This window comes from Acomys minous (genome assembly GCF_964271855.1).
Source record: "Acomys minous genome assembly, chromosome: 10".
Lineage (NCBI taxonomy): Eukaryota > Metazoa > Chordata > Mammalia > Rodentia > Muridae > Acomys > Acomys minous.
The window spans coordinates 69653614-69680757 of record NC_140491.1 but is presented as its reverse complement, the minus strand read 5'-3'; the positions used below and the strand labels follow the sequence as shown (position 1 = coordinate 69680757).

Here is a 27144-nt window from a genome sequence, read left to right as displayed (position 1 = left end):
CAGCTAGCTCTTCTGAATCTACTGTTGGTTTGTTTTTCGAGACAGGGTTTCTCTGTGTAGCCTTGGCTGTCCTGGACTCACTTTGTAGACCAGGCTGGCCTTGAACTTACAGCGATCTGCCTGCCTCTGCCTCCCAAGTGCTGGGATTAAAGGCGCCACCATGCCCAGCTTCTTCTGAATCTACTGAACCCAGAGCCGTACTCCAAGAACACAAGGACACTGATAAATTGATGTAGTTTATTTCAGTCTGCAGGAGACCATATCCCACCCATACACACACAAGCACACAATAATGTCATTCACCCGAATCTACCCAACAAAACGTCTTTTGAGTCACAGGGACAAAGCCATACTTGGCAGTCCTCACGTTGCTGGTTACACCAGTTAAATTTGGTCTTTTTCGGAAAAAAATAAGACAGCTGATGTCCCAAGAAAGCTAAGCCCTTAACTAGAGAGGTTAAGAACCCTGGAACCAACAGATGTAACTTGAAATATATACCAACTCCTCCTCCACTCTAAGAGTTATTTTAAAGACCATCTTGGGGGGGGGGAGTTGACCTACAGACCACTGAAGGGACTCACAGGGTGCTTCCCGCAATCAGAGCCTCTTTCTGTCTGCAGCACACTCCTTTCTGGAGGTGGGGTGTGATCTCATGAGGTGTGGACCCACTGAGCCAGGTTCACGGTCCTGCTGCCCTGTCCCAGAGAACTGGGACACACTGAATGCAGTCCGAGGCCCCAGTCCAACCAGGGAATGAAGGCAGAGATGCTAATCTTACAAAGAAAAAAAGTCACAGGGTGGGGTGAGGGTAGAGAGAGGAATGCTGGGGCTTAAACTTCAACTAGACTGTGCATTTGAAGCGACTACTTAGGCTGGAAACTCAGCCAGTCATAGCTAAACGAGCTCTCTCCTGAACTGAACTGAACTGAACTGGGTGAGGCCAGCGGATTAACTGGAGCTGGCCACTCCAATGTGCCCTGTTTGCTTCACTCTCTCAAGCTCCAGTGGGGACAGCACCCTGGGTATTGAACTGTGGAGTCACAGGAAAATAACAGGTGCCAGTCTTTTCCCATTTAGGGTCTTACATAAGAGACCCGGCTGCCCCTCTTGCCGAGTCGTGAGCCCAGCTTGGATTCCTGGGACTACAGAGTACTCACGCCTTGTCCCACGCCCATCTCACATCACACTGTCACCGGCTGGGTGTGACTTCCCACTATACATACATTTCATGCATCAGTCCATTTCACTGCTGGGTTCTGGACTCAGGGAAATATAGAGGGTGCTTGGGATATAGGTTTGATGAATGACTTGTCCTGAGTGCCCACGGTAAAGGGTTCCAGAACACAGGCAGGGTCAAGGATGAGGTCCACACTCGGGTAAGATGGGTCATGTGTGATACCTCGATGCGTGAATTCTTGGGAATGCTCTCAGCGGACCCACCAAGCAGCTATAAGGATGACAGGCTGCAAAGGCAGTCTTGGCCCTCACCCAAACCCCACTGCCAACCCGGAGGCCCTTGGGAGGGGAGTCCTGAGCCAAGGTGTTTAAGAGGGTGACACCTTCTTCATGTGTCAGGCTGGGAGATGGTCCTCCCCTTTCTTTTGACCAATACAGCCTAGAGCAGGGTGCAGGGCACCTGACCACCTACCAGGGCTGCAGGCCACAGTCTTCCTCTCTCCAGACAAACCCCCTGACCTTCAGCAAGGCACTTAGCCGCTGTAGACCAGCAGTGAATGAGAGGACTGGCCCGGATCAAATCTGCCAGGTGACCTCCATCTGATCCCCAAGCCCCAGGTCTTGAGTGACTTGAAAACGGAGCTATGAGCTGGACACAGCACGCGTCAAGACAAAGCAGGACTTAAAGCTTGTAATAGGTACTCCATGATGAACCGCTGAGTGAGTGAAGGGAGGGGCGGGGGGCTAGGAGGTAAACAGCTGGATTTGGGGCGGTTCGCAATCAGCCTGCTTCTCTGTCCGAGGTTCAAGATGATCACCTGACTGCTCTCCTCCCCTGGCCGTGGCGCCCTCCGCATCCTCCCTGAAAGTAAGACTCCCCCACGCCACCCTCACCTGTGCCTCCAACACCCTTTACTGCCCTCGCAAGGGACAGTGGGACTGCACCATCCCTCTGAACTGTCTGTAACGGTGTAGTCAAGAGAGGAGAGCCAGAAGTTCCTTCTGGATCCTTTGAAGGACTCCAGTGGTTGCTCTCCTCACGCACACTCACACCCCCGCCCCACCTGAGTCATGTCACTGAGGATGGACAGAGGCAAGAACCAAGGGGGACCAGTTATGTCTGCTAGGCACTGAATGGCCGTTGCTAGAAACCCAGCAACACTGGAAATGCGAAGCTGTCCTAGGAGCCCAGGAACTTTGTGCCTGCTCTGGCTCTTCTGAGAGTGGGGGAGGGGAGAGGCCCCACCGGGGCCCAACGTGCAGCCTGTATTTAACTTAGCAACCTAGAGAGATGAACAGACGGACAAAGTCTTCTTCAAACATGGGAAATGAGGTTTGCAGCCCCCCATGCCCTCTCTCGAGTTTTTGGTTTGACGTCAGCCCTTTTGTATAGGGAGGGCAGGGCAGCCCGAAGCAGAGAGGAGGGGCCCTGAGGTTCAGGACTCCCAGCCTCATTAAGGCAGGTAACATGTGCTTACGGAAAGACATAGAAGTGGAAAAGGAAATGAGTCCATTAGGACAAACAGCATGAGACAGATCACAACGGGTAGAGGAGGCAGAGAGAGCGGAACGGAGATGCAGGGGCAGGGCTGGCGGCCCGGAAGATCCAGGTGGGGTCCTCAGGGCAGGCTGGCGATGTCTCTCTCTGGAGGAGGGCCAGCCGGCTTTGGGCTGCTCTCGTTGGCTTTTCCTTCAAACATCATGACCCTGGGTTGGAGATGAAGAAAAAGGAGATGAAGGGTTAAGACTCCTCCCCTCATACACAAAGCTCCGCAGCCTTCTTCCTGCAGGTTCTTCAACAGAATGGCCCAAAGCTGTTCTGGCAAGAGCCATTCGTAAGATCACACTGCAGCTGTGTGGAAGGGGATGATGGTCCTACTTCACAAAGGAAACAAACTGGGACTCCCCTCCTGCTCAAGCAGGCAGTGCATGGTGGGAAAGGGGACAACTCTCCACCCTACCCCACCCCCACCCCACCCCACCCCACCCCACCCCACCCCACCCCACCCCACCCCCACCCCCACCCCACCCCACCCCACCCCACCCCACCCCACCCCCACCCCACCCCCTCGGCTTCCAGGCCTTGTCCCCTTCCCCTATCCAGCTGTCTGGAGAAGGGTGGGCTGCATCAGAGCTCTGCTCAAAAATCCTGTCAAGTCTTTTAGAACTTTCCCATTGTGGAAGGGCTGGGCGTGGTGGCGTGCCCCTGTAATCGTAGCACTCGGGAGACAGAGGCTGGCGGATCACTGTGAGTTCGAGGCCAGCCTGGTCTACAAAGCGAGTCCAGGACAGCCAAGGCTACACAGAGAAACCCTGTCTCAAAAAACAAAAAACCCAAACAAACAACAAAAACAAAAACAAAACAACCTTTCCCATTGGGAAGCACGCCTTTAATTTCAGCACTTGGGAGAGGCAGATGGATCTCTGTGAGTTCCAGGCCAGTCTGGTCTTCATAACAAGTTCTAGGACAGCCAGGGCTACGTAACAGAGACCTTATCTCAAAAAAGAAAAAGAAAGACCCTGGCTCAATAAAACAAAACAAAACCCTTCCCCTTTATGCTACATGCAAGCCCGGTCCAGCCTGGGGAGGAGACAATGTAGGTTCAAAAATATAACCTTCGGGGAGACTGAGGGCATTTTATTGCTGGCCTACTGCTTCCAAGCTGACTGACTCACGCTTATACAAAAATGGGCACACCATATGCTCTGGCCACACCGAAACATGGGCTCAGGAGCCAGTCCCTTGGCCTCTGTGGGCCTCGGAACAACACCTTGAAGGAGTGTGGACCTCAAGAACCACTCCTCGGGGCTGGAGAGATGGCTCAGAGGTTAAGAGCACTGACTGATCTTCCAGAGGGCCTGAGTTCAATTCCCAGCAACCACATGGTGGCTCACAACCATCTATAATGTGATCTGAGGCCCTCTTCTGGCCCTCAGGTGTAAGATTTATTTATTTTTTATTATGTATACAGTGCTCTGCCTGCATGTACACCTGCAGCCAGAAGAGGGCACCAGATCTCATTATAGATGGTTGTGAGCCACCATGTGGTTGCTGGGGATTGAACTCAGGACCTTTGGAAGAACAGGTGGCACTCTTAGCCACTGAGCCATCTCTCCAGCCCCAAAATAAATCTTCTTTAAAAAAAAAAAAAAAAGAACCACTCCTCATACTGGATCTCAGTAGACTGAGACTTTTGGCCAGTGGACACCAAGGTTCTGCCTGTCTCTGCCTTCTAAGGCCTGGGATACAGGATCGCGCCACCGTACCTGCTTTTGATGTGGTTCTGGCAGCCAAACTCAGGCTGTGCCATCTACTGATTGCCAATCTCCACCTCCCTAGCTGAACAAGCTCCTTCATGAAGCGAGGAAGGCATAGGAAGGCATAATCCTAAAGAGGTCGCACATGGGTGTTTGCCATCGGCTGGGCACTAGGCTGAAACCGTCTCATCTCACCAAGCCCTCAGGACAGGGCTTCATGGCTGGTCAGCTCCTCTTTCATTGCTCACACCGAGAATCAGCCAGGAGTGGAGATGCAAACTGTAATCCTGGCTGGTGAGAGCTGAGGGCAGAATTCCAAAGCTAAAGCCAGCCTAAGCTATACAGTAAAACACACACACACAAACACACACACACACACGTGCACAGGGACACACGGACACACACATGCACAGGACACCCATGTACACATACAAGTACACATACACACATACACGGACACATGGACACACACACACACACACACACACACACACACACACATACACACACACACACACACAAGAAACCAAAGTTCAAGGACTAAAGATAGCCTGCCCATTAGGGTCATTAGGGAACAAGATAGAGCTGACTTTTTCAGGCAGGGAGGTAAAGAAAGGGGTTTCAGATAGGTCTCATGTAGCCCAGGCTGGCCTTAAATTTGCTACGTGGCAGAAAACAGCCTTGACACTCCTGTCCTTCCTGCATCTGCTGCCTTAGTGCTAAGAATAGGGATGTGGAGCCTGGCATGGTAGCACACGCCTTTAATCCCAGCACTCGGGAGGCAGAGGCAGGCGGACCGCTGTGAGTTCAAGGCCAGCCTGGTCTACAAATCGAGTCCAGGACAGCCAAGGCTACGCAGAGAAACCCTGTCTCAAAAAATCAAAAACAAAACAAACACACAAAAAAGAATAGGGATGTGCCCACCATGCCCCACTAAGGCTGACTCTAGCGTCTGTCCACTGACAATAACTGAAAGGAACAGAAATGCGCTGCTTTGAGGCCCCACAAGAAGAAGAGGTACTCACAGCTTGAGGACAGCCGACCTCTTGCCAAGCATCATATTCACAAAATCCCGGTAGGAGATGGTGTCGCTGACACCGCCCGTCACCTCGGAGATCATCTTCTTCATCTCCAGGTGGGTCTTGGGGACCCCCAGCTTCTCCATCATCCTCTTTAAAGACATCAGATCTGTCAAGAGGAAAAGCACATCTGTTGAGTGGAGGCAGGACACTGAGGCCCTGCAGGGAGCCAGGCGTGCCCTACACCCCGCTCACACAACTGACAGTGACCGCCTCTCCCTGCAGGCTGCAGCCAGCGATGATCCGCCTGAGGAGGCAGGGATGAGTCCTCCTTGCTCTCCTCAGTGGCAGTAAAGGCCAGCAGGTGGGGACCTGCACTTCGAGAGTCAGACCTGGCCTGGAATCAAACTTTGCTCTTCTTGACTAAGGGTCCTGGGGAAGGACCGCTTCCCCTCTCTGGAATGAGGGCTGGTACATGTCTGTAATCCTAGCTGTTCAAAGGCTGGGGCGGGAGGATCGCTGCAAGATGTAGGCCAGCCTGGGCTACATAAGGAGGAAGGCCTAGAGAGACAGCTCAGTCAGTAAGGAGCTTGCTATGCAAGGATAGGGAACTGAGCTCAATGCCCCATAGTTCAAGGAAATATTCAGGCACACTGGCACAAGCCTGTAATCACGGGTCTGGGGAGACCGACGAGAAGATCCAAGAGACTCGCTGGCCAGCCAGCCTAGCCAAATCAATAAGCTCCAGGCCCCAAAAAGAAAGGGGGGAGCAATTGAGCAATTGAAAAGACACCTGATGCCAGGCGTGGTGGCGCACGCCTTTAATCCCAGCCCTCGGAGGCAGAGGCAGGCGGATCTCTGTGAGTTCAAGGCCAGCCTGGTCTACAAAGCGATGTCTAGGACACCCAAGGCTACACAGAGAAACCTTGTCTCAAAAAACAAACAAACAAACAAACAAACAAAAAGACACCTGATTCTGACCTCTAGTGTCAGCACACAGCCACACCCAGGTGCACTTGTATATGTGTCTCATACACACACACACACACACACACACACACACACACACACACACACAACCAGTTTGAAGGTAACAGAGAGAGGGAGAAACAGTTGTTAGAGTCGGGCAGATAGACGGGACGTTATCCCAGCAGATGCTCTGGGTTAGAGTAAGCCAAGGCACCCGGGAGTTAGCTTCCCCAAGGCATGGGCCGCCAAACCTTCTCTTTTCCACCTGCCACTTCCACTCTGCTGTTCTAGGACTCTCCCTAGGCCAGAGGGACAGGGAGCCAAAAATACCCCTTCAGAGCAGGAAAAGCAACAAGAGAACAAAATAGAAGAAAAACAAGGGAGGTACCAAAAAGTCGCTCCCCCACCCGGGAGCCTCTGCTCGACCTCTGGGCCCCCACCAACATCTGAGGCTATTTCCTGAGAGCTGTTCACAACAGAACAATGGATCAGCAAAGGAGGGTGGGCAGGGCAGATCCTGGGGCTGTGAGCAGGGCTGAGGTGGGCAGCACTATGCCCAGGACCAGAAGCTGCTAGGCTGTCCAGGCTTCTCTGCGAGCTGGCAGCTTCTGCGGCAAAGAGTGTAGAGCTGACAGGCTGCCCACCACATTTCAAACTGGCAAGACTTCTGGAGGACACTTGGCCCTGACCCACTGTGACCCTGTCATTGGTGAGGGGACCAGATCCAGCTAGAGAGATAGTAGCCGTGACCTGATCAGTAACAGCTAAAATAGAAAATAGTGGGCTGGCAAGATAGCTCAGCAAGATGGGTAAAGGTGCCCGCTCCCAAGCCTGAGGTACTGAGTTTGATCTCTGAGAAGAGACCTGACTCCCCCAGGGCTGTCCTCTGACTGTCAAACAAACGCACTAGAGGGCCAGTCCCTCCTCACAAAGAAATAAATAATACTTGTAATTTAGTTTTCTTTCTTTCTTTCTTTCTTTCTTTCTTTCTTTCTTTCTTTCTTTCAAGACAAGGTTTCTCTGTGTAGCTCGTACTGTCCTGGAATTTCCTCTGTAGACCAGGCTGGCGTTGAACTCAGAGATCCACCTGCTTCTGCCTCCCGAGTGCTGGAACTAAAGGCGTGTGCCACCACTGCACAGCAGATTTTCTAAAACTCAGAGCTAGTAAGCCAGTTGTGGTAGTGTATGCCTGTAATCCCAGCACTGGGGAGGCTGGGGAAGGAGATTTGCTTGGGGCCATCCTGAGCTACACAGTGAATTCCAGGCCAACCTTGGCCAGAAAAAAAACAAAGAACCCGCCGAAGACATAGCTCAGTGGCTAGTGTGTTTGCCTAGCATGCATGCAACCCTGGGTTCCTTCAGGCCCTGTATAAAGTGAGCATGGTGGCGCACGCCTGCAATACCCACACTTCTGTGCCTTTGTCAGCCCAGCACCTGGGTGGCAGGAAGCAGTGGGTTCTGCTGGAGTTGAGAGGCACTGTCTACACTCTTTGTCACTACAGGACAAGAGGCAGCAGCGAGCACAGAAGAGACCTGGGGAGAATGAACCAGGGGCCCCTTGGTCCAGGAGTCAAGCAGCCTCTGCAGGTCTTGGGGTCGGAAGGGAGCTCTAGGCTTCGTGGTGGGAAGCTGAGCAATCCAGCAGGGAGGCACAGCATGAGGGTTCTCAGGCACTGGAGCTGGGCCAAGAGATGGAAGGGCTCAGGGTGGGCTTGGCTTGAGGCAGGATAAGAAAAATAGATGAGGAATGGGGGTGGCGGGGGGAGGTAGAGGGGGCTCCCTTGGCCCTGAAGATAAATGCCTTAAGTCTCTTACTGGCAAAGACTGGAGAATCTCAACCCGACTGATAAAAAATAAAATAAAAATTTTAAAAAGCTGTGAAGACTGCCTGCAGAGGCGGTATTCCCATCCCTAAGAGATTCCCGACAAAAAGCCACAGAGCAGCTGGCCAGCTGTGCTAGCAGGCAGGACGTGTGTGACCCCTGAAGTTAACCTTCCCAGCACACCCTGTTGTCTATTCTGAGAAAAATCTCCCAGACAAGATCATAAGCCCTGTTTACAGTCAGAGCATGTCTTGACCTCCTACTGACCTGTGTACGGTAAGAATTCCATTGGCCTTTGTGAGCTACAACTTTATCTTTTTAGCCCATTAAGTCTGTAGAGTACACTCATAAAACACCGTAAAATCTCATTTATGGAAAGACAAATTCTTCAGATAAGAAGTATGCAAAAACATTTTTACTTAATCTTTTTAACTTAGATATTGATTATGCCCTCGGAAAGCCAACTATATAGATAGCTGTTGTCAAGTTATCCAAACCTAGCCCTAGGCACACGCACGCGCGCTCTCTCTCTCTCTCTTTCTCCAATTACTGTCCTTTATCCTTTCTATTTTTTATTGTAATTTTAAGATTACGTGTGTGTGTGTGTGTGTGTGTGTGTGTGTGTGTGTGTGTGTGCGCGCGCGCCCAGGAGCTGGAGTTATAGTTGTTTGTAAGCCACCAATATGAGTGCTGGGACCAAACCCAGGTCCTCTGCAAGAGCAGTACGCGCTTTTAACTGCTGAGCTATCTCTCCAGCCCTTTTTTCCTTCCATCCATCCATCCATCCATCCATCCATCCATCTATCTATCTTTGGTTTTTCGAGACAAGGTTTCTCTGTGTAGCCCAGACTGTCCTGGAACTTGCTCTGTAGACCAGGCTGGCCTCAAACTAGAGATCCACCTGCCTCTGCCTCCAGAGTTCTGGTATCAAAGGTGTGCACTATCGCCACTCAGCTAAAAACAAAACTTAAGGTTGTATTTATTTTTATATTTATGAGTGTGTTTTTTTAATGTGCACTGTGTGTGCAGTACCTTGGAGGCCAGAAGAGGGTGGTAGACCCTCTGGAACTAGAAATGTTGGGGCTGTGAGCCACACCTTGTAGGTGCTAGAAAATGAACCCAGGTTGTCTGCAAGAGCTGCAGGTGCCCTTAATCACTAAGCCACCCTCCCAGGCCCTCCTTTTTATTTCTTAATGAAGCGAATTTGGAGTTTATTAAAAGGCTTTAATATGGATCAAACAGACATTAAGAGAAGTTAGTGATGTCTGGAGACATCTACAGGCAGGCAGGGGTCTGTGAATTGCAGGCCAGACACAACCTTGTCTCAAAATACCAGAGAGAGGGGGGTGGGGGCATGAAAGGGAGGAAGGGGCCACCAAGCCTAACAACCTGTCTGATCCCCAAACCTCAGAATCTACATGGTAGAAGAGAACAGACTCCTGCACGTTGTCCTGACACACCCCACCCCCACATCACCACACATGCACACACACACACTCACACACCACATGTTCGTGCACACACACCCCATACATCACACATACACACCACACACACACACTCACACACACACACCACCCCATAAACCATATACACACACATACACATACCACACACCACACACACCCCCACACGCATACACCACATACACACACACCCCACACGCACACACACACCCCACATGCACACACACCATACACATACACACACACACACCGCATATTACATTATTTATACATAAATAAATGACAGCAGCTCATTCTGAAATTCTCTCTCGCTGTGTGAATCAAGATCCCAGTACCCCCTCAGTGGAAGTCTCTGTGTCTCCTGCTGCTGGGGACAGGACACTGGTCCCCTGGGGCAGCATCAGGGTTTCCTCAGCTTCAACCAGTGGCCCCCACTAGACCGGCAGGTTCTTCTACCCATGCTCCTCCTCTGCCCAGGAGCCACTTACCAATCTCTCCTTCATTGTTCAGGTCAAACTCCATATATTTCTCTGGAAAACAAAAGCAAAAACTACCATTAGCTTGCGAGCCACAGCTCTCTCTTTAGAGCTCAGTGACTCCCTGGAAAGGGTCAACGAATCCTTGGGGAGTCCTTGACACCCGTCTCCAGCCCAGGAGTCCAGTTATATAGCTGTCATTGCTGGAAGAGCCGAAACCTTTTCCTGACGCCAGATAGGCACGATTTAGCTATGAGAAAAACCATAGTGCATGATGTACTGTCCTGATGGCACAGTGTTCCTGTGTAGTTAAATATGCTAGTGGCTCCAGCCTGGTTGTTCCTGCCATATAAGGGCAACACACACACACACACACACACACACACACACAGAGGGTATACCTCCTCAAAAGACCTGGTGTCATAATAATATTGCTGTATTGTGGTCTTGATACTAGCCTCTCTTGTAGGATTTCCTAAAGGATCATGGGAAAAAATACCCTAAAATGGAGATCTGATCTACTATGATTTGGATCACCTTTCCCTATGAATATGCCACACACTTCATAAATATTCATAAAAACATCATTACAGTCTACAAAGCAAAAGCTCACGCCAGTCTCTTTGGGAGGTTTGCTTTCCTTAGCCTTAATAGATGAACTTCTGCTTACACTGCCTACATCCCCTGACTGAATTGTGTGTGTGTGTGTGTGTGTGTGTGTGTGTGTGTGTGTGTGTAGGCCAGAAGACCACTTCATGACATTGGTTCTTCTCTCTTTTCATGGGTTTGGGGGATGAAGGCAGGTCATTGGGATTCTGTGACCAATGCTTTTATCCGTTGAGCCATCTCGCCATTATTGGATTGAATTCTTTCAAAAAAAAAAAAACCAACATCTATACAGTACTCCTGCTTGCACTACTGTCCTCCACGTGCCCTGAGGGGAAGGTGGCAAGAGGCCATGCTGACCCTGGTAGGAGGGATGCAGCCTACAGGAGGCAGCTAAGGGGGTGAAACAAATTAAGACCTTGGAGACTTGCACTTAGGAGTGTAGGGAAGGTGATGGAACAGGCCTTAGGGCATCTGCAAGTACCCCAAGAGGTGCTGATAAGAAAGCCTGGCTCTGAAACCCAGAGAAGGACCTAGGTCAAAGGTGCAATTGGAGACCTTCCCCAAACCCTGCCAACCCAGCCAAAGGATCTAGGAAAACCTGTTAGGGAAGACGGTGGGAGCCATCAGCTTGGTGTCTTCTGACCAGAGAGCTCTTGTGTAGCTTTGGACGTGTCACTCTACCTCAGCAGAGCAGTCCTTCACGGTCTGTTCCGTACCACAGGCAACCAGAATGAGAAACACCCTGTTTCCCTCCATTTCACCAGGCTGGTTCCTCAGTCTGACGTGTCTTCCCAGGCGTGCTCAGGGCCCCCTCAGGACTTTACCCTCAACTGGGCACCTATACCCTGCTGACTTTGGTTTCTCCTTGCTCCGTGCTTATCCTGGCCCCTGTACAGGCACGCATGCATGCATGCACGCATACACACATGCACGCCCACACACAAGCACACACCCCTCAGGTCTCGTCCCATGAGGTTTCCCAGGCCTGCCCCGGGCCTGGTGCCCAGTGAGCACCATCTGGAAAGCGGAGGAGTGAATGGCCTGAGGACCACTGGGTCTTTTCCTTTCCTACAAAATTATGCTTCATTGAGCCGGGCGTGGTGGCGCACGCCTTTAATCTCAGCACTCGGGAAGCAGAGGCATGCGGATTGCTATGAGTTCAAGGCCAGCCTGGTCTACAAAGTGAGTCTAGGACAGCCAAGGCTACACAGAGAGACCCTGTCTCAAAAAAAACCAAACCAAACCAAACCAAACCAAACCAAAAAACTACATTTCACTAGGACTTCCTGCTCAACAAATGCAACCTTACTGTCAATGAAGATGTGACTTCAGACCTCAAGATCCTGTTTTCCTTCCTAGAGCCCCCCCTCCCCATGAGGAGTGGTCCCCCAGTATCCTTTGCATACCTCACCTGCAGGCTTGCCCTGCCTCCCATTCCTTGTTTAAAGAAACAAACAAAACCTTCCATTTATCTGGGTTGAGACCTGGGCCTCTGGGGACACTGACAAGGGTTCAAGTCTCAGCTCTGCCCCAAGTGAGCTATGTGACCCCTCTGCCAATAACCCTGCCTCCCCAAAGCCAGGTTCGCTGGTCTGTAAATGAATACCGTTTACCATCTGCCTCCTAAGGATAGGGAGTGGGGGGGGGTTGGGGGGGGGTGGGGGGTCAGGAGAGCATGCCAGCTGTTACTGAACAAGGCTTTGCAGGGGCTGACAGCACCTGCTGGCCATTTTTAATATTACCTAAGTCCTGGCCAAGACAACTCCTCTGTGAGCTGCACGAGGCAGGCACTTGGCCGTGGGATAGGGACGATGCCCATACTGCAAACACTTGGGAGATGGATGGGACCTCCTGGATACCCTCTGGAGAGTCCAGGGTTCCCATCCCCCAAGTACATCCCAGAGGCAGGAAAGGTGGGTCTGCCTGGGCTTGCCAGGCTCCTCTCCTTTCCAGCCACTGGCAGAGGACCAAGCACCAGGGCCCTGAACAGAGGGACCTTTATACTGCCCCTCTCCCTGCGCAGGCTCCTGGGCCCTGTTTTCTTTTCATCCCGTGCTGTTGGGATTCAATGGGCAGAAACTCTGCCCCCCCCACCCCCACCCCTCCAGCCCCCCTGCCCTACTGTAGCGATACAAATGTCTATTCTCCACAGGGACTCCTGAGAGGCTCCATCAGGAGGGGGAGATGCAAGGATGGTTTACAAAGGGCAGATTGTGTGCTGGGGCCCTGGGAGTGCGCAGGGCCTGGAAGGGGAGAATAGGAGCCAACCTGAGCCACACTGGGCAGCCATGGGACAAAGGGCCCTGCCCAGAGCAGGCCTGCAGCCAGAGGCCCACAGTGGCACAGGAAGGGGAAAGGGGCCTGCTCCTGCCTCTTCGGGGGACCCCTGCCTGTCTCAAAGCCTGATGTGAAGTCAGGCATTCTGGATGAAGCAGAGTTGCAGTCTATATGGCCAAGGAGTCCTGTGTGCCATGGGCTGAGGGAGCAGCCAGCTCTGCTGGGGGCTGGGGGCAAGCAGTCCTGGCTCACCTTTGAAGGCCGCGAGCTTTTCGGGAAGGTTCTCTTCATCGCTGTACTTCTGGTCACAGAGGAACTCCTACAGAGATGAGACCACAGGACTGAGACAGGGTTGGGGACAAAGGTCACCTATAAGCAACCCTTGGCAGGGCTCACCCCAGCCAACCCTCAAGGCAGATTCACACAGTCAGCTTGGTGGTAGGAAATGTTTTCTGCAGCTTGGAGACAGGGCTTTCCAGAGATTCTATTCCAGAGAACTAAACACCTTCAGCAATGTACCCTGTGCTGTCCCCAGGACACCAAGCTCCCAGGATCTGGGAAGCTGTGAGCTCCAGAGCCGCCTACCCAGTCTGTCACTCACTGCTTAGGTATGTGGTCCTCACATGACCTCTCTGTTCAATGGAGCATGCCCTTCCCCACCAGGTGAGCATCAAGGCTGAACTACTCCTAAAGTCTAAAGGCATAGCATGCGGGCCTCGAATGGCTTTGTGGTATTACCTCTGCTCTGGCCAGAAAATGACTGAAGGTTACCCTCCCGCCTCCGCTCTCAGCTGTAAAATGAAGCCTACTGCCCAGCGTGCTTTCCTTCATGCGCCACAGAAGATACATATCTCAGCCCTTTCAGAACCAGATGGATATTCTGGGCAGATATGGCAAGGATCCAAATAACATCCACCTCTGGTGGACCTCAGGCACACTGGCGCTCTTTTCAGATCTCTCAGCCACCTCAGGAGGTTGCCACCATCACCAAGTCTGTTTTACATATGAGGAAACTGAGGCTCACACCGTAGGAAATCCTACTGCGCTCTACCATACTTAAGCCACCTCAAACCACAGCCCTGAGAGATGCACAGGTGGGAGTTCTTCGCTCCTGGTCTCTCATCTTAAAACAAAAAGCTATTCCCCTCACTTGGGAGGCTGAGGCAGGAGGATGCAAGCAAGTTCAAGACTAACTTGGGCTATGTATCAAGAGTCTTATGACTCAAAATAACAACAACAGGGAGCCGAGAAGATGGCTTGGTGGTTAAGAGCACTGGCTGTTCTTCCAGAGGACCCAGGTTCAGATCCCAGAACCTACATGGTGCTCATCACTGTCTGTGACTCCAAGATCTGACACCCTCATTCAGACATGCATGCAGGCAAAACACCAATACACATAAAATCAAACTAAGTAATTATTATTATTTTTTTAACTTTTTAGGACTGGAGTGATGGCTCAGAGCTTAAGAGCACTGATTGCTCTTCCAGAGGTCCTGAGTTCAATTTCCAGCAACCACATGGTGACTCACAACCATCTATAATGTGATCTGATGCCTTCTTTCGGCGTGCAGATGTACATGCAGGCAGAGCACTATATACATAATAAATAAATAAAACTTAAACAACAACAACAATTTTAAAAAACTTTTTAAAAAAGCCAGGTGTGGTGGGGACACCTTTAACCCCAGCACTCAGGAAGCACAGGTGGGCAGATCAGTGTGAGTTCGAGGCTAGCCTGGTCTACAAAGTGAGTCCAGGACAGCCAAGGCTACACAGAGAAATCCTGTCACGAAAAACCAAACCAAACCAAACCAAAACAACAATAACAAAACAAACAAACAAAACCCAACAACAAAGAAAAACAAAAACAACAAAACAATAAAACACACCACCACCAACAACAACAACAACAACAAAAACTTAAACAACATCAAGGATCTGGAGAGACGGTTCAGCAGTTAACAGTACTGGCTGCCCTTGCAGAGGATTCAAATTCAGCTTCCAGCACCCACATGGCAGCTCAGAACCACCCGTCACTCCAGTGCTAATCAATCTGACGCCCTCTTCTGCCTCAGTGGGTGCTGCATGCATGTTGTCCACATACACACATGTGGCCAAACACTCATACACATGAAATAAAAATAAATCTTAAAAAAAAAAAAAAAACAAGGGGGCTGGAGAGATGGCTCAGCAGTTAAGAGCAGGGGCTGTTCTTCCGGATGTCCCGTGTTCAATTCCTGGAACTCACATGGTGGCTCACAACCATCTATAAAATGATCTAATGCCTTCTTCTGGCATCCAGGTATACATGCAGATATGAGCACTCATATGCATAAAATAAATAAATAAAATCTAAAAGCAGCAGCAACAACAAAAACTATGCTATCTATGACTGCTTGCACCCAACAGGGGCAGCATCAAGATGCTATAGTCGACCTTTGCTCAGCTTGTAATGAGCTACGCGTCTGGACACAGCAGGAATCTTCCCTTCCAACTGTTTTCCGTTCACCATTCATTCGCTGGGCATTTCCTCGGGGAACCACAGCCTGAATGCATTCTGTGCTGTACTTAGGCATCAGGGAGCAGTGAAAATAGGGTGGACAAAGTCAAGTTCTCATCCTAAAGCAACAGAGTACACATGGCTAGGGGGACTGGGCAGACTGCTCAGTCAGTAAAGCGCTTGCCACACAAGCACGAGGACCCGAGTTCGACCCCCGGTACCAAGTCCATAGCCAGGCAGGACAGCATGTGCTTGTATTCCCCGCCCCCCACTTCGGAAGCAATGATAGGAGGATCTCTGGGCCTTGCCGACCAGCCAGCCTAGCCAAACTGCTGAGCCCCAAGTCTCAACCGAGCCCGGCAGATGGCTTCAGAGGAACAGCTCTACAGCAAGGCTGACCTCTGGCCTCTACATACATGTACACACACACACACACACACACACACACACACACACACACACACACACACATACCTAATCCCACCGAGACAAAATGTGCCAATCAATCTGTTCCCTAAGTTCCAGATGTCACTTCCCACTAAATTACACGGACCTGTACGCACACATCTGGAAAGCTCACTTCCGCCTCAATCCGTTGTGAACCTAACAGACTGGAGATGACACTACCTAAGTGACCTCTGTCTGACCCTTCTGCAGCTCACATTCCACCCGTGTGTGGCTCCCCTCCCCGGGTCCAGAAGGGGTCATTTGGCTAAGTATCCACTGAGGCCAGCACCGTGTTATCTGATGAAGTCACCCTGACCACTCGCGTTCTGATTTTACAGGCTGGAACACAAGCAGAAGGGTCACACAAGATGTCTCGTCCACACAGCACTGGGGAAGCACAGGGAGAATTTGTAACTGATTCTGGGGCCAGCCCCAGGACACAGCTGGCACTGGTTGCTTCTCCCTGGGAAGCCGCTTCTGTCCCCTTCCTGCTGGCTCTGTGGAGAGTGGCCCTTCCTCTGGGCTCCCTCTCCTAGCTCTTTGCCAAGTCCCCAGCCCCATACCAAAAGTGGGACAACTCATACTTGTTGGTGACCCGAGTAAAGCTAGTGCCTCTCAGGGTCCTGGATCCCTCAAGTGTCCACTCAGGGGCACGTTAGGTCAGTGGAGACAAGCGGGATCAAAAAGGGGGAGGGAGCCAGGCAGTGGTGGCGCACGCCTTTAATCCCAGCACTCGGGAGGCACAGGCAGGCGATTCGCTGTGAGTTGGAGGCCAGCCTGGTCTACAAAGCGAGTCCAGGACAGCCAAGGCTATACAGAAAAACCCTGTCTTGAAAAAAAAGAAAAAAGAAAAAAAAAAAAGAATTTGGAGAGATGGTCCACAGTTAAGGGCACTGACTGCTCTTCCAGAGGACCTGAGTTCAAAACCCCGCACCTACATGGCAGCTCACTGTCTTTAACTCCAAGATTTGACACTGTCACACAGACATACATGCAAACAAAACATCAATTCATATAAAATAAAGGTAAATAAATTAAAAACAAAGAAAGAGTTTGGGAAGGCTGGGCATGGTGGCACACACCTTTAATCCCAGCACTCAAAGAGGCAGAGGCAGGTGGATCACTGTGAGTTCGAGGTTAGCCTAGTCTACAAAGCGAGTCCAGAACAGCCAGGGCTACACAGAGAAACCCTGTCTGGAAAAAAAACAAAATACAAACAAACAGAGTTTGGGAAGGAGTGGATGATGAAGACTCAGACAAGATAAACAAGGTCCCCTGAGTCACAGTCAGCAAGTGGCTGAGCCGGAAATGAGCTTCGAGAGACCAGGCAGCTGGCCTCCCTCTGTCCTCATGCCCAGCGGAAGCAGAAGCCATCCAAGGCAGTAGGTGAGTTCCAGGACATGAATCAGCTTGTCCCCCCTGATGCTGGCTGCTCAGCCTTCAACTGGATGGGACTTGGAATCACCGTAGGAACACACCTCTGAGAATGAGTGGAGGTGTTTCCTGAGAGGTATAACAGAGAGAGGAAGGCCCGTCCTGAATGCGAGCAGCACCACCCCAAGGGTCCTGGAGTCCTAGGCTAAATAAGTCAGGGGGCAAAAAGGAGAGAGCACGCTGAGCGCCAGCAATCGCCTGTGTCCTGACTGCGCGTGCAAAGTGACCAGCTGTTTCACGGTCCCGAGACATGCTGCCTTCCATACTAGCATGGATGTCCCTTAAAAGTGCCAGCCAAAGTTCAAGGCCACCCTGGTCTATAAAGCGAGACCAGGACAGCCAAGGTGAACACAGAGAGACCCTGTCTCAAAAACAAAAAAAAACAAAAAACAAAAGTGCCAGCCAAATTAAGCCCTTCCTTCTGTAGGTTTCTTTGTGTCAGACATTTTGTCCCGGCAACCTACAGATGCCCAGCACCCTACAGTGGCCAGCCTAGAGCAGCCCTCACTCCACCAAGTGTTTAGTGAATGCAGAAGCCTGCCATTTGTCCCCACCACTTCCTCCAGACTTCTCTTGGAAATAAGCAGCTTCGCCAAAACTGTGGCTGCCTGTGACAGACACTGGAGTGGACTCCAGGAATGGAGTCACATCATCTTCCCTTGGAGCCAACAGTGACAAATGCTCAAGCCACCAGAGTGACCAGGGTGGCAAAAGCAGCTGACCCACTCATGTGTGGGTAGGTAGCCCTGGGTTGGTTAGGACAGCTGTGTCCTTGGCTGGGGGCAGAGGAGATGGCTGCGCAGAAGGCAGGGTGGGAACTCAAAGGCCAAGGGGCCAGCTTCCACCTTCGCTCCAGGCTTTGGATTCTCGGTTCTTGCTCAAGCCCAGGGAACTCAGGTTCCCTTCCCTGAGCCTCCCCCACAGCCCTGCACGGCCTCTAGAGAAGCTTTGCTCAAGACAGGTACCCTTGAACTGGACCTGGAAGTCGGGCTATGCGAAGACTTAGCAGTCAGCTTGGATATTTGAAAAAAAAGCAAAATTCCCCACAAGGCGGGATGTCTGAGTTAGTTCACTTCAGCAGCCGTGTGAAAAACCGTATCTCAGTCTGTGCCTCCGTTTCCTCACCAGAAAAGGAGGAGGAGGATCCTAGCTATCTCCTAGGCTTGCCTTGAGAGCTAGTGTGAACTAGTAGTGACCGCCTGCCCCCTGTCATACACTAACTGCTTGTGAGGAGTGTACCATGTCTTGTGTCAGCTTGTAACGCCAGCTCCAGAGACCACCATCCATTTGTTAACCAGATTCCCAAAAATCATTAACCTTGCCTGACCTGGCCAGGGGTGGTGGTGCTCCTTTCATGCCAGCACATAGGAGGCAGAGGCAGGAGGATCTCTGTGAGTTCGAGACCAGCCTGGTCTACAAAGGGAGTCCAGGACAGCCAAGGCTACACAGAGAAGTCTTGTCTTGTGGTGGTGGGGGGGGGGGGAGGCCTGGAGGGGATTGGGGCGGGGGAGGACAAAACAAAACAAAAGGAGCTTGGCAAGGAGCAGGTAGACTCCTTTTTCTCCTTCTAGGCACACCATTTGACAGATGGGACAAGAACGTGGGCGGGGCTGCTGAACTAGTTCAAGGTAATAAAAGATCAGCGCCTCCCTTGGGGCCTAGATCCCTGGGCCATCCCAGCTTCCTCCTTGCCCCAAACAAGGAGGTGGTGGCCAGGCCACAAATTTCTGGGAAAAGGAAGCCAAACGGGGTGCAGGGGAAGATGTCACCTTTCCTGAGATGATGGCAGATTATTCTCGGGGCGTCCTGCCCCAGAGGTTCATACTACCCCCATCTCCTTTCCTAACCCAATCTATTGTCCCCAAAGATAAGTTTTTCAGGAAAAACAAAAGGCTGAAGGAAATATGACGCAATAAACACGAAGTGCTAGGAAGGGCTCATAAGGCCCCAGGAGAGGCTCGGGGATGTGGCAGGATTAAAGCGTCCACTCAGCCCCAGAACCTAGAAGGAACATTTCGATTGTGTCCCAATGGTCAATGGCTGGGGAAACCGAGACCCCAGAGGGACCAAGCCTTCTGAAGTCATAATGGATGGACTCCAGGTGCAGCGCAGAGGGGCTGAGACAAGGGAGGGGTGAATTGATTGGGTGCTCCCCCAGGCCCCCTATCTATAGCGCCCTGTGGCCTTGGATGACTCACTATCCCACAATGGACCTCACAGTTGCCTCCTTTATAAAGGGGGGGGTCACAGTGATGGACCCCCTCATGGTCTGTGGTAAGGATTCAGGGAACTTCACCTGGCTGAAGATGACTTACATATAAAGCCACGTCCACAATGCTATACAGGGCGAGGGCACACGCATCTGTGCCCTGAGATGATGTCATGAAGACACCCCGCCCCCAGAGGAGGCTAGACTCTCTGGCTACCCCTTCTCAAAGGCAAGCTTCTCTTCGTCCTTAAACCCCGGGCTTACGCCACCATCATCCTAGCTCCCAGCTGCCGTGGTCAGCCACCTCAGAAAAACAGAAGTCCCCTCTCCCTCCACCTCAACCCCACCTCAAATGCTCAGAGACCAAAGGGGTTAGTTTCTTGAACAAAGATTTACACCCAACTGGGTCCTGTGGGGACACTGACTATCTCAGCACTCAAGAGGCAGAGACAGGGGGATACCCAGACGTTCACAGCTATCCTCAGCCTCACAGTGAGTTTCAGGCTATCCTGGGGAACAAGAGACCATGTCTCAAAAACAAGCCCAAAACAAAACAACCAAAGCACCAAAGGCTAGCAAGCCCATGTTGTGTCAGGCCTCCGGAAGTCACCTGCCACAGCTCTGATTCAACTCCCTTCCTGAGCATTTGTTCCTGACCCTCCAGGCTTGTCTTTACACATCAGCTGCGTCAAAGCAGTATTATATGAGTAGAGTGTTGTCTTGAATGCATCAGGCTCTGGGTTCAATTCCCAGCATCACCATAAAAAGAAAAGGCTGCAGCTGGGCGTGGTAGCACACACCTTTTTTTTTTTTCTTTCTTTCTTTTTGGAGACAGAGTCTCTCTGTGTAGCCTTGGCTGTCCTGGACTCACTTTGTAGACCAGGCTGGCCTCGAACTCACAGAGATCCACCTGCCTCTGTCTCCCAAGGGCACACGCCTTTAATCACAGCACTTGGGAGGCAGAGACAGCAGATCACTATGAGTTCGAGGCCAGCCTGGTTTACAAAGTGAGGCTAGGGCAGCCAAGGCTACACAGAGAAACCCTGTCTCAAACCCCCGCCGAGAGAGAGAGAAAGAGAGAGAGAGAGAGAGAGAGAGAGAGAGAGAGAGAGAGAGAGAGAGAGAGAAGAAAAGGCTGCAGCAGAATTTAGAAGTAAATATCAGCATCCTAGAAGCCGGCCAACAGACTAGTGGCTGGTACCCTGTGAGTGCCAAGGACAGGCAGCATCATGCTGGGATCCTGTGGTCTCTGACACAGCCCACAGGCTCTCAAAGGGCCAGGGCCAGGCCACAAATGCCCGGCCTGGCACCTGATGGGCAGCAGGAACCTGTAACATGCACCCACAAAGACAGCAGGCTCAAATTCCCCAGAACCCTTCTGGGGCCTTATCCGGACACGGTGTCCTCGCCAACAGATGGGGCAGCTAAAGAAAAACACCCCACACAATAAAGCAGACCTCACAGAAATTCCATCTCCAGCTGCCCGTGACATGGCCACAGCAAGGTCACAACTGGCCAGACCTGCAGGGGACACTGAATCCCCAGAGGCCCACGTGACCCCTTATCACAATCTCCTTTATAATATATTAAGGGAAGAGCAAGAGAGACGGGTGCCCTCAATGCCAACAGGCAAGGACAGAGCGGCACTGCCAAGGACACAGGAAGAGACACACCTGCATAGCCTCCTGGGTCAAGTCTCAAAGGCCCCAGGTGGCTGGGAGAGACGGCCGGAAACAGTCACTCTGGACAGAGATCGCCCCACACCCCAGCCCGCGCCCCTCCCGGCTTCCTTCCCAGGTAGCCGAGGAGCTAACCACTAGGCACCTAAAGGGGTCAGGGGATGCAGACTGCCCTTCATTTGACCCAACAGAGCTGAGACCTGGGGACAGCAGCCAGAGAGCCTTATCCTTCCTAAGCAAGGGAGGCCTGGGTCACCACAAAGCTGCAGCTGTCTTGGGGGGGGGGGGAGGGGCCGGGGCCAGAGCAGTCTGTGGATGATGTCAGACAGACCTCATCTGGATCCTGCCTCTGCCCCTTCATTGGCTGAGCGCCCCTGGGCAGGTGACTTCATTTCCTCATCTCTATGATGGGGGTGGGGGGGGTGGGGGGGTATTACCGTCCTTGCCCCAGAGGGAGGGATGTTGGGGGTTCTCTCTCTCTCTCTCTCTCTCTCTCTCTCTCTCTCTCTCCACACGTGTGCTGGAGCATGCCATTGAGGTGGATTGGTGAGCCGATGCACCGTGAATGCCGGGCATGGGGTGTTGAAAGATCCCTGGGACCCAATCGCAGGTCCCCCCCGCCCACACCCCCCCTCCAGCTCATCCCCAGGCACAGGCACTCTGAGGGGCAGCCAGCCCAGCCCCCGAAGCTTCTCTAGGTTCCTATGGGAAGACAGAGGGAATTTCTCCCATTGCCATATAAGGCTGGGCCTGGCCGTCCTGGGGTCACCTACCATGCCATCAGGGCGTGGGGAATGCCAGCTATGTGGAAGGAGTAGGAGGCACGCGCCTGGTCCAGCTTGCTCCAGTACTGCTGACATGTACGCACCCACAGATGGGGAGGGGCATGCTGGGTAGCCACAAAAGGGGTCACCGAAACACAGGGTTGAAGCAAATGTATATACATACATATGTGTAATATGTAGCCTGCGTTCCAATGTGGCTGGCTTCTTGTTTTGTTCTGTTGGGGACAGGGTCTCCCTCTGCTTGAGCCCCTTAGCTGCTTTGATGACAGGCACACACAACCACCTCTGCCATTAACTCCAGTCCCCCTCCTCCTCCTCCTCAACCACCCCCCCCACCCCCCCACCCCCACCCCCACCCCCACCCCCACACCGAGCCTGGTAGTCTGTAAAATGGGGATGAGGGTGCCTATGCCACACAGTGTTCCGGGCGAGCGTTCAGCACGCCTGGTGCAGCACCAGCACATTCCAAGTGTCCAGAAAATGATGGCAGAAACCCAAGTGAGATCTTGAGGCGGCTCAACAGGTGAAGGCGCTTGCTGCTAAGCCTGATGACGTGAGTTCGGCCCCTGGGACCCACGAGATGGGAAGGAAAAACCGACTCCTGTAAGTTGTCCTCACTTTCGGACACAGTCTATGTTGTGTGCGCTACACACACATACATATATACTAATAACAATGAAATTCTAAAAGTAATCTTTTTTCTTTTTTCTTTTTCTTTCTTTCTTTCTTTTTTTTTTTTTTTTTTGTTGTTGTTGTTGTTTTGGTTTCTTTGTGTAGCCCTGGCTGTCCTGGATTCGCTTTGTAGACCAGGCTGGCCTCCAATTCACAGAAATCTGCCTGCCTCTGCCTCCCAAGTGCTGGGATTAAAGACGTGCGCCACGACGCCCAGCTCTAAAAATAATCTTAAAAAGAAAAAAAACTAAAGTAAACCCCTAAAAGCTGTACTTACTATGTGCAGCTCCCATTGTAGGCTCCAACTTTTCCAAACCTACTTTATTTGGGGTTCTTTAAGTGTTTATACCTCCCTTCCAAACCACCTACCCTAGATAAGAGAGAAAGAAGGTTTATGGAAACAGGGGAAATAGACTTTGTTGGATTTAGTTCCTGGGAACAATTTCCCTGGCATAGTGGGCAGGATTTCAGCAGACTAACAATTCCACCAAAGTTGCTGCTGGAACCTGGAGCAAGGGGAACCCAGAGCAAGGGGAACCCAGAGCAAGGGGAACCCAGAGGCTCAGCTGGGATCCCAAAGCCTCGAAGCCCTGGAGCTGGAGCAGGTCTCTCTAGCAGCGTCTTGAAGTGGAGCGATGAACAGCCAGACAATACCAAGACCCCAAAAGCCCCCTCTCCTGTGTATGTCTTCTCAGATTCTGTACTAGGATGGTTTTCAGCTGGCAAAAACCAAGCCGCCCACCCCAAGAGATGGTTCGACTTCTAAGTAGATAAATATCACCTGCTCTCTCACAAGTCTGTTCACCATCCCATCCGTGGGATCAAAACAAAACCCTATTACATCCAATACCTATCCCATACTTGGGATCAAAACAAAAACATGTTTACATCCACTACATCCCCTGCCCCCTTTTCCCCTCAGGGCCCTCTCTAGCCCCACTAGAGGGTTCAACTTTGACTCCTGACTTCCTCATGATAACAATTGCTAAGATTGAGCGACCTTGCTGCAAGCAAGCAGCCACAGGGGAGAGGGGGTAGGTCTCCTTAGAGCCAGGCTCATGGGCACAACAGGTGGTGTCCAGTCACACAACCTACAAACAGCTAGTCACAAAGTCACATCCTGTATGGTTTCCTGCTTTTATGGGGCCAACAGGCACTGCACTGCTCAGCCCAGCCCGGCCCGGCCCAGTGCCCTAGAGTGCACACTCCAGCAGAGAAGGTATATACTCTCAATGGAGGACAATCTGACTGTCAACACAGCTCTCTAGGATGGTCACTGCAGCCATGGCTGTGGGTCAGGCTGGGACACTCAAGCCGAGGCACCCGTAACTCTGAGTTCGTCCTCCTCCACTGACTGTTGTAGGGGTTCAAAAGGAGCTGCTGGGCCCAGCTGGTATGGCTCTGGCATCCCTCCATGCCCGCTCCCTATACCTGGAGACCTCACACACACAAATGATGATGCTCACAACAGCCGCCAACTCTGCATTTCATACATATCATCTGGCTGTGGCGGGGGGGAAAGAATCACTACTATTATCTCTGGCTGGCAAAGGCAGCTCAAAGAGATGAAGCATCTTCCTGAAACTCACAGAGCCCTTGCTTGGCAGCCTGCCTCCTGGCTCCAACTAAAGTGTGGTTTACCTTGGCCTGTTGAAATGTGGGAGTAGCTCAGTTATCTGGCATAATCCCCTAGGGGACCCACACTCTGGCTTCCATTCCAGCCCTATAGCAGCCTAAGCTCACTCACGGGGAAGATCTCAAAACCCGCATCCCGCAGCAAAGCTGGGGCATTGGCGCCTGTGTGGCCTCGGTGCGGCTGCTCGCCCTCTCTGGGTGTGTGAAGTCCTGAAGTGGCTCGAGCGCGGCCCTGACTTGCCCACTCTCCATGGTGCCAGTTCTGCCATAATTCAGCCCCTGATAGCCACAGCCGCTCCTCTTTTTCAGCCACCTGCTCCCCACCACCACCACCACACACTTGTCCCCATCCCAAGCCTTCACCTGCATCTCCAAGGGCAGGGCCAGCATGGAAAGTCACAAGGTCTCAGCTCTTTTGACTTGCCTAACTAAGGTTACCTAATGCCCGGATCCAGCTGTCTCTGGCTTGGAGTCTTGTTAGCTGTGGGTGGAGACAGCTAGCTCAGAACCAAGAAGCCCATGGGGTTGTGTACAAGGTCAGGTTCCAGGTTCTGGTCCAGAGAGCAAAGCAGCCAAGGCTAGGATAGTACTTAGGGGACCTTCAAGAAGCCCAGCAGGCCTGGGTCCTGCACCCAGACATATGTACACAGGCCCTTGAAGCTATGGCCTATGACAAGTGGCAAGGGAATGGTAGCATGAGAGGACCCAGAACCCTCCAGGGCCTCCTGGAGCTGATGCATGGGAAGAGACGCCTGTCCGGGTCTAGGCTGGCCACGGAACTAAAGGAAAAGGGAGGAAACGCATCAACAGGATCTCACAGCCCCAGCATCGCCAATGACCTCCAGTATGCTAACCTACCAGCTCCCGGCCATGGAAGGACCCCAGAGCCTGTCACTGTGGGCATCAAGGGACCAAAGGGGCAAGTAAGAGAAAACGCATAGCCTTGTATCAGCTGGCATACCTCTGCCCCTCCTATATTAATAACTCAATGGTACAGTGCTTGCCTAGCATGGGGGGAAGGTTCCGAGTTCAGTCTCCAATATAGCAAAACAAGAAAAAGAGAAAACTCTAAATACCCTCATGGGATGTCTGTCCCCCTTAGCGCTGGACCCCAGACCATGCCAGCTCCTCTCCTTACCGAGCCCACAAAGTGACCCTGCGGGAGATGAAAAGCCCTTCTGGAGACACCAGTCACATCTGAACCCAGATCCTGGGAACCCTAAAGCCACAGGCTGTGCCACCTCTTTGCTTTGCCAATCCAGGAGGCCCTGACACCGTTGCTTATCTGCTGGGATCTACACACTCAGTAGCAAACTTACGGAGCTGCTATTGTGTGTCTGGCAGCAGCGGAAGGATTTCTTTCTAGAATTTCCCCAGCACCAGCAAAAAGAAAAGGGGGGGGGGGGAAGCAGTCCCTCGGGCAACTTTTCTAAAAGCTGGTGAAAAAGAGCAGTGTGTTGAGGTTGGAGGTGGGAGGCCACAGGGAAATGCCAGCATTTGCCAGCCAACTCCTGGTGTTAAGATCTAGGGTCCATGGAGACAGCACTGGCCCAGTGGGGCCTTCTGGCGCCAAAATCTTTAGGTGGTCCCCAGAGGGCTCCCGAGAAGCCCCTGCGGTCCACACTGGGTTCCTTCAGCGGCCCTACCTCCCAGGTAAGAGAGTTACAACTTGCAACCGGAGACGCCAAGCAGAAAGCTAAGGGGTGGAGTGTACTTACCTGGAGTCGGAGGCCACACGGCAAGGGCCAGAGATGCAACTAAGGAAGGCCAAGGATAGGGGAGGAAGGGGATGATTTTGTCTGGGGGGTAGGGTGGCACAGTGCGGCGCGCAAGGGACCCGCACTCTGTCCTCCGCGGTGGCGTGGCTTACCCGGTTGATCTCCTCCAGCCGCCTCTCCTGCCGGGCTTTGAGCAAGCCGAACGCCTTCCCTCCTGCGGGAGACAAAGAGGCGGCGGGGAAGCGAGGGGACCTCCCGGGCCACGCGCCCCTCCGAGTTCCCGCGCGTGCCGCGCTACGCGCACAGGTGGCGACCCAAGGACGCTGGGCGCGGGACAGCCCGGGGACAGCAGGCGCCTACCTTGGAACCTGTTGCTGACGGCGACCGACATGGTGTGCGCCCGACTCCGGACAAGGCGAGGGACAACGGGTAGGAAAGTGCGTCTGGTCCAGAGTTTAGGCAGCGTGTGGCGACGGGACCCAGGGGCGGAGGGACTGCGCGGCCGGACACACCCCGCCCCGCCGGCGGCCCGCCTCCCGCGCCCCTCCCCGCGGCCGCCCGCGCCAGGGGTATCAAAGCGGCTGTTTTGCTGGACGCTTGGCCAGCCGCCGCCCCTCTGCTGGAGGATGCCGAAAATGCAAGACCGGACCGCCCTCTTTGCTGGTCCCTGCGTCACCAGAAGAGACAGTATCACATCTCACTAAGAACTTCGCAGAGCTGGTTGCGAAGATCAAGTGCCAATAGAGGTTGTCACCTTACTGTCACCTTTGCCCTGTAGTGCCACTATGACACCAATTAAATCAATTAGATAAATACGTGTGTTGGGTGCTCACGGTGTACCTGACACTTCCCTCTGTGTGTCAAGTCATTCCCCAAAGTACGAGATAGGTAATAAACCAACCAACCAGAGACTCCAGAAGAAGCCAGGCTGGACAAACAAGAACTAGGGTCTTGTAAAGAAAGCGATCATGGCCACAAGCCTTTCAATCCC

General features: G+C 52.4%; 1 protein-coding gene across 1 annotated transcript; it reads right to left on the bottom strand.

The window, feature by feature from the left end:
- Positions 1–220: 220 nt before the first annotated feature.
- On the bottom strand, positions 221–26671 carry AIF1L (allograft inflammatory factor 1 like). Its single transcript, XM_084798849.1, has 6 exons — positions 26514–26671; positions 26306–26367; positions 13327–13393; positions 10201–10242; positions 5461–5623; positions 221–2884 (listed from the first exon to the last, which is right to left on the bottom strand). The coding sequence occupies exons 1-6, from the start codon at positions 26542–26544 to the stop codon at positions 2797–2799; spliced, it is 453 nt and encodes a 150-aa protein (XP_084654975.1). The 5' UTR covers positions 26545–26671; the 3' UTR covers positions 221–2796.
- Between the last annotated feature and the right edge of the window lie 473 nt (positions 26672–27144).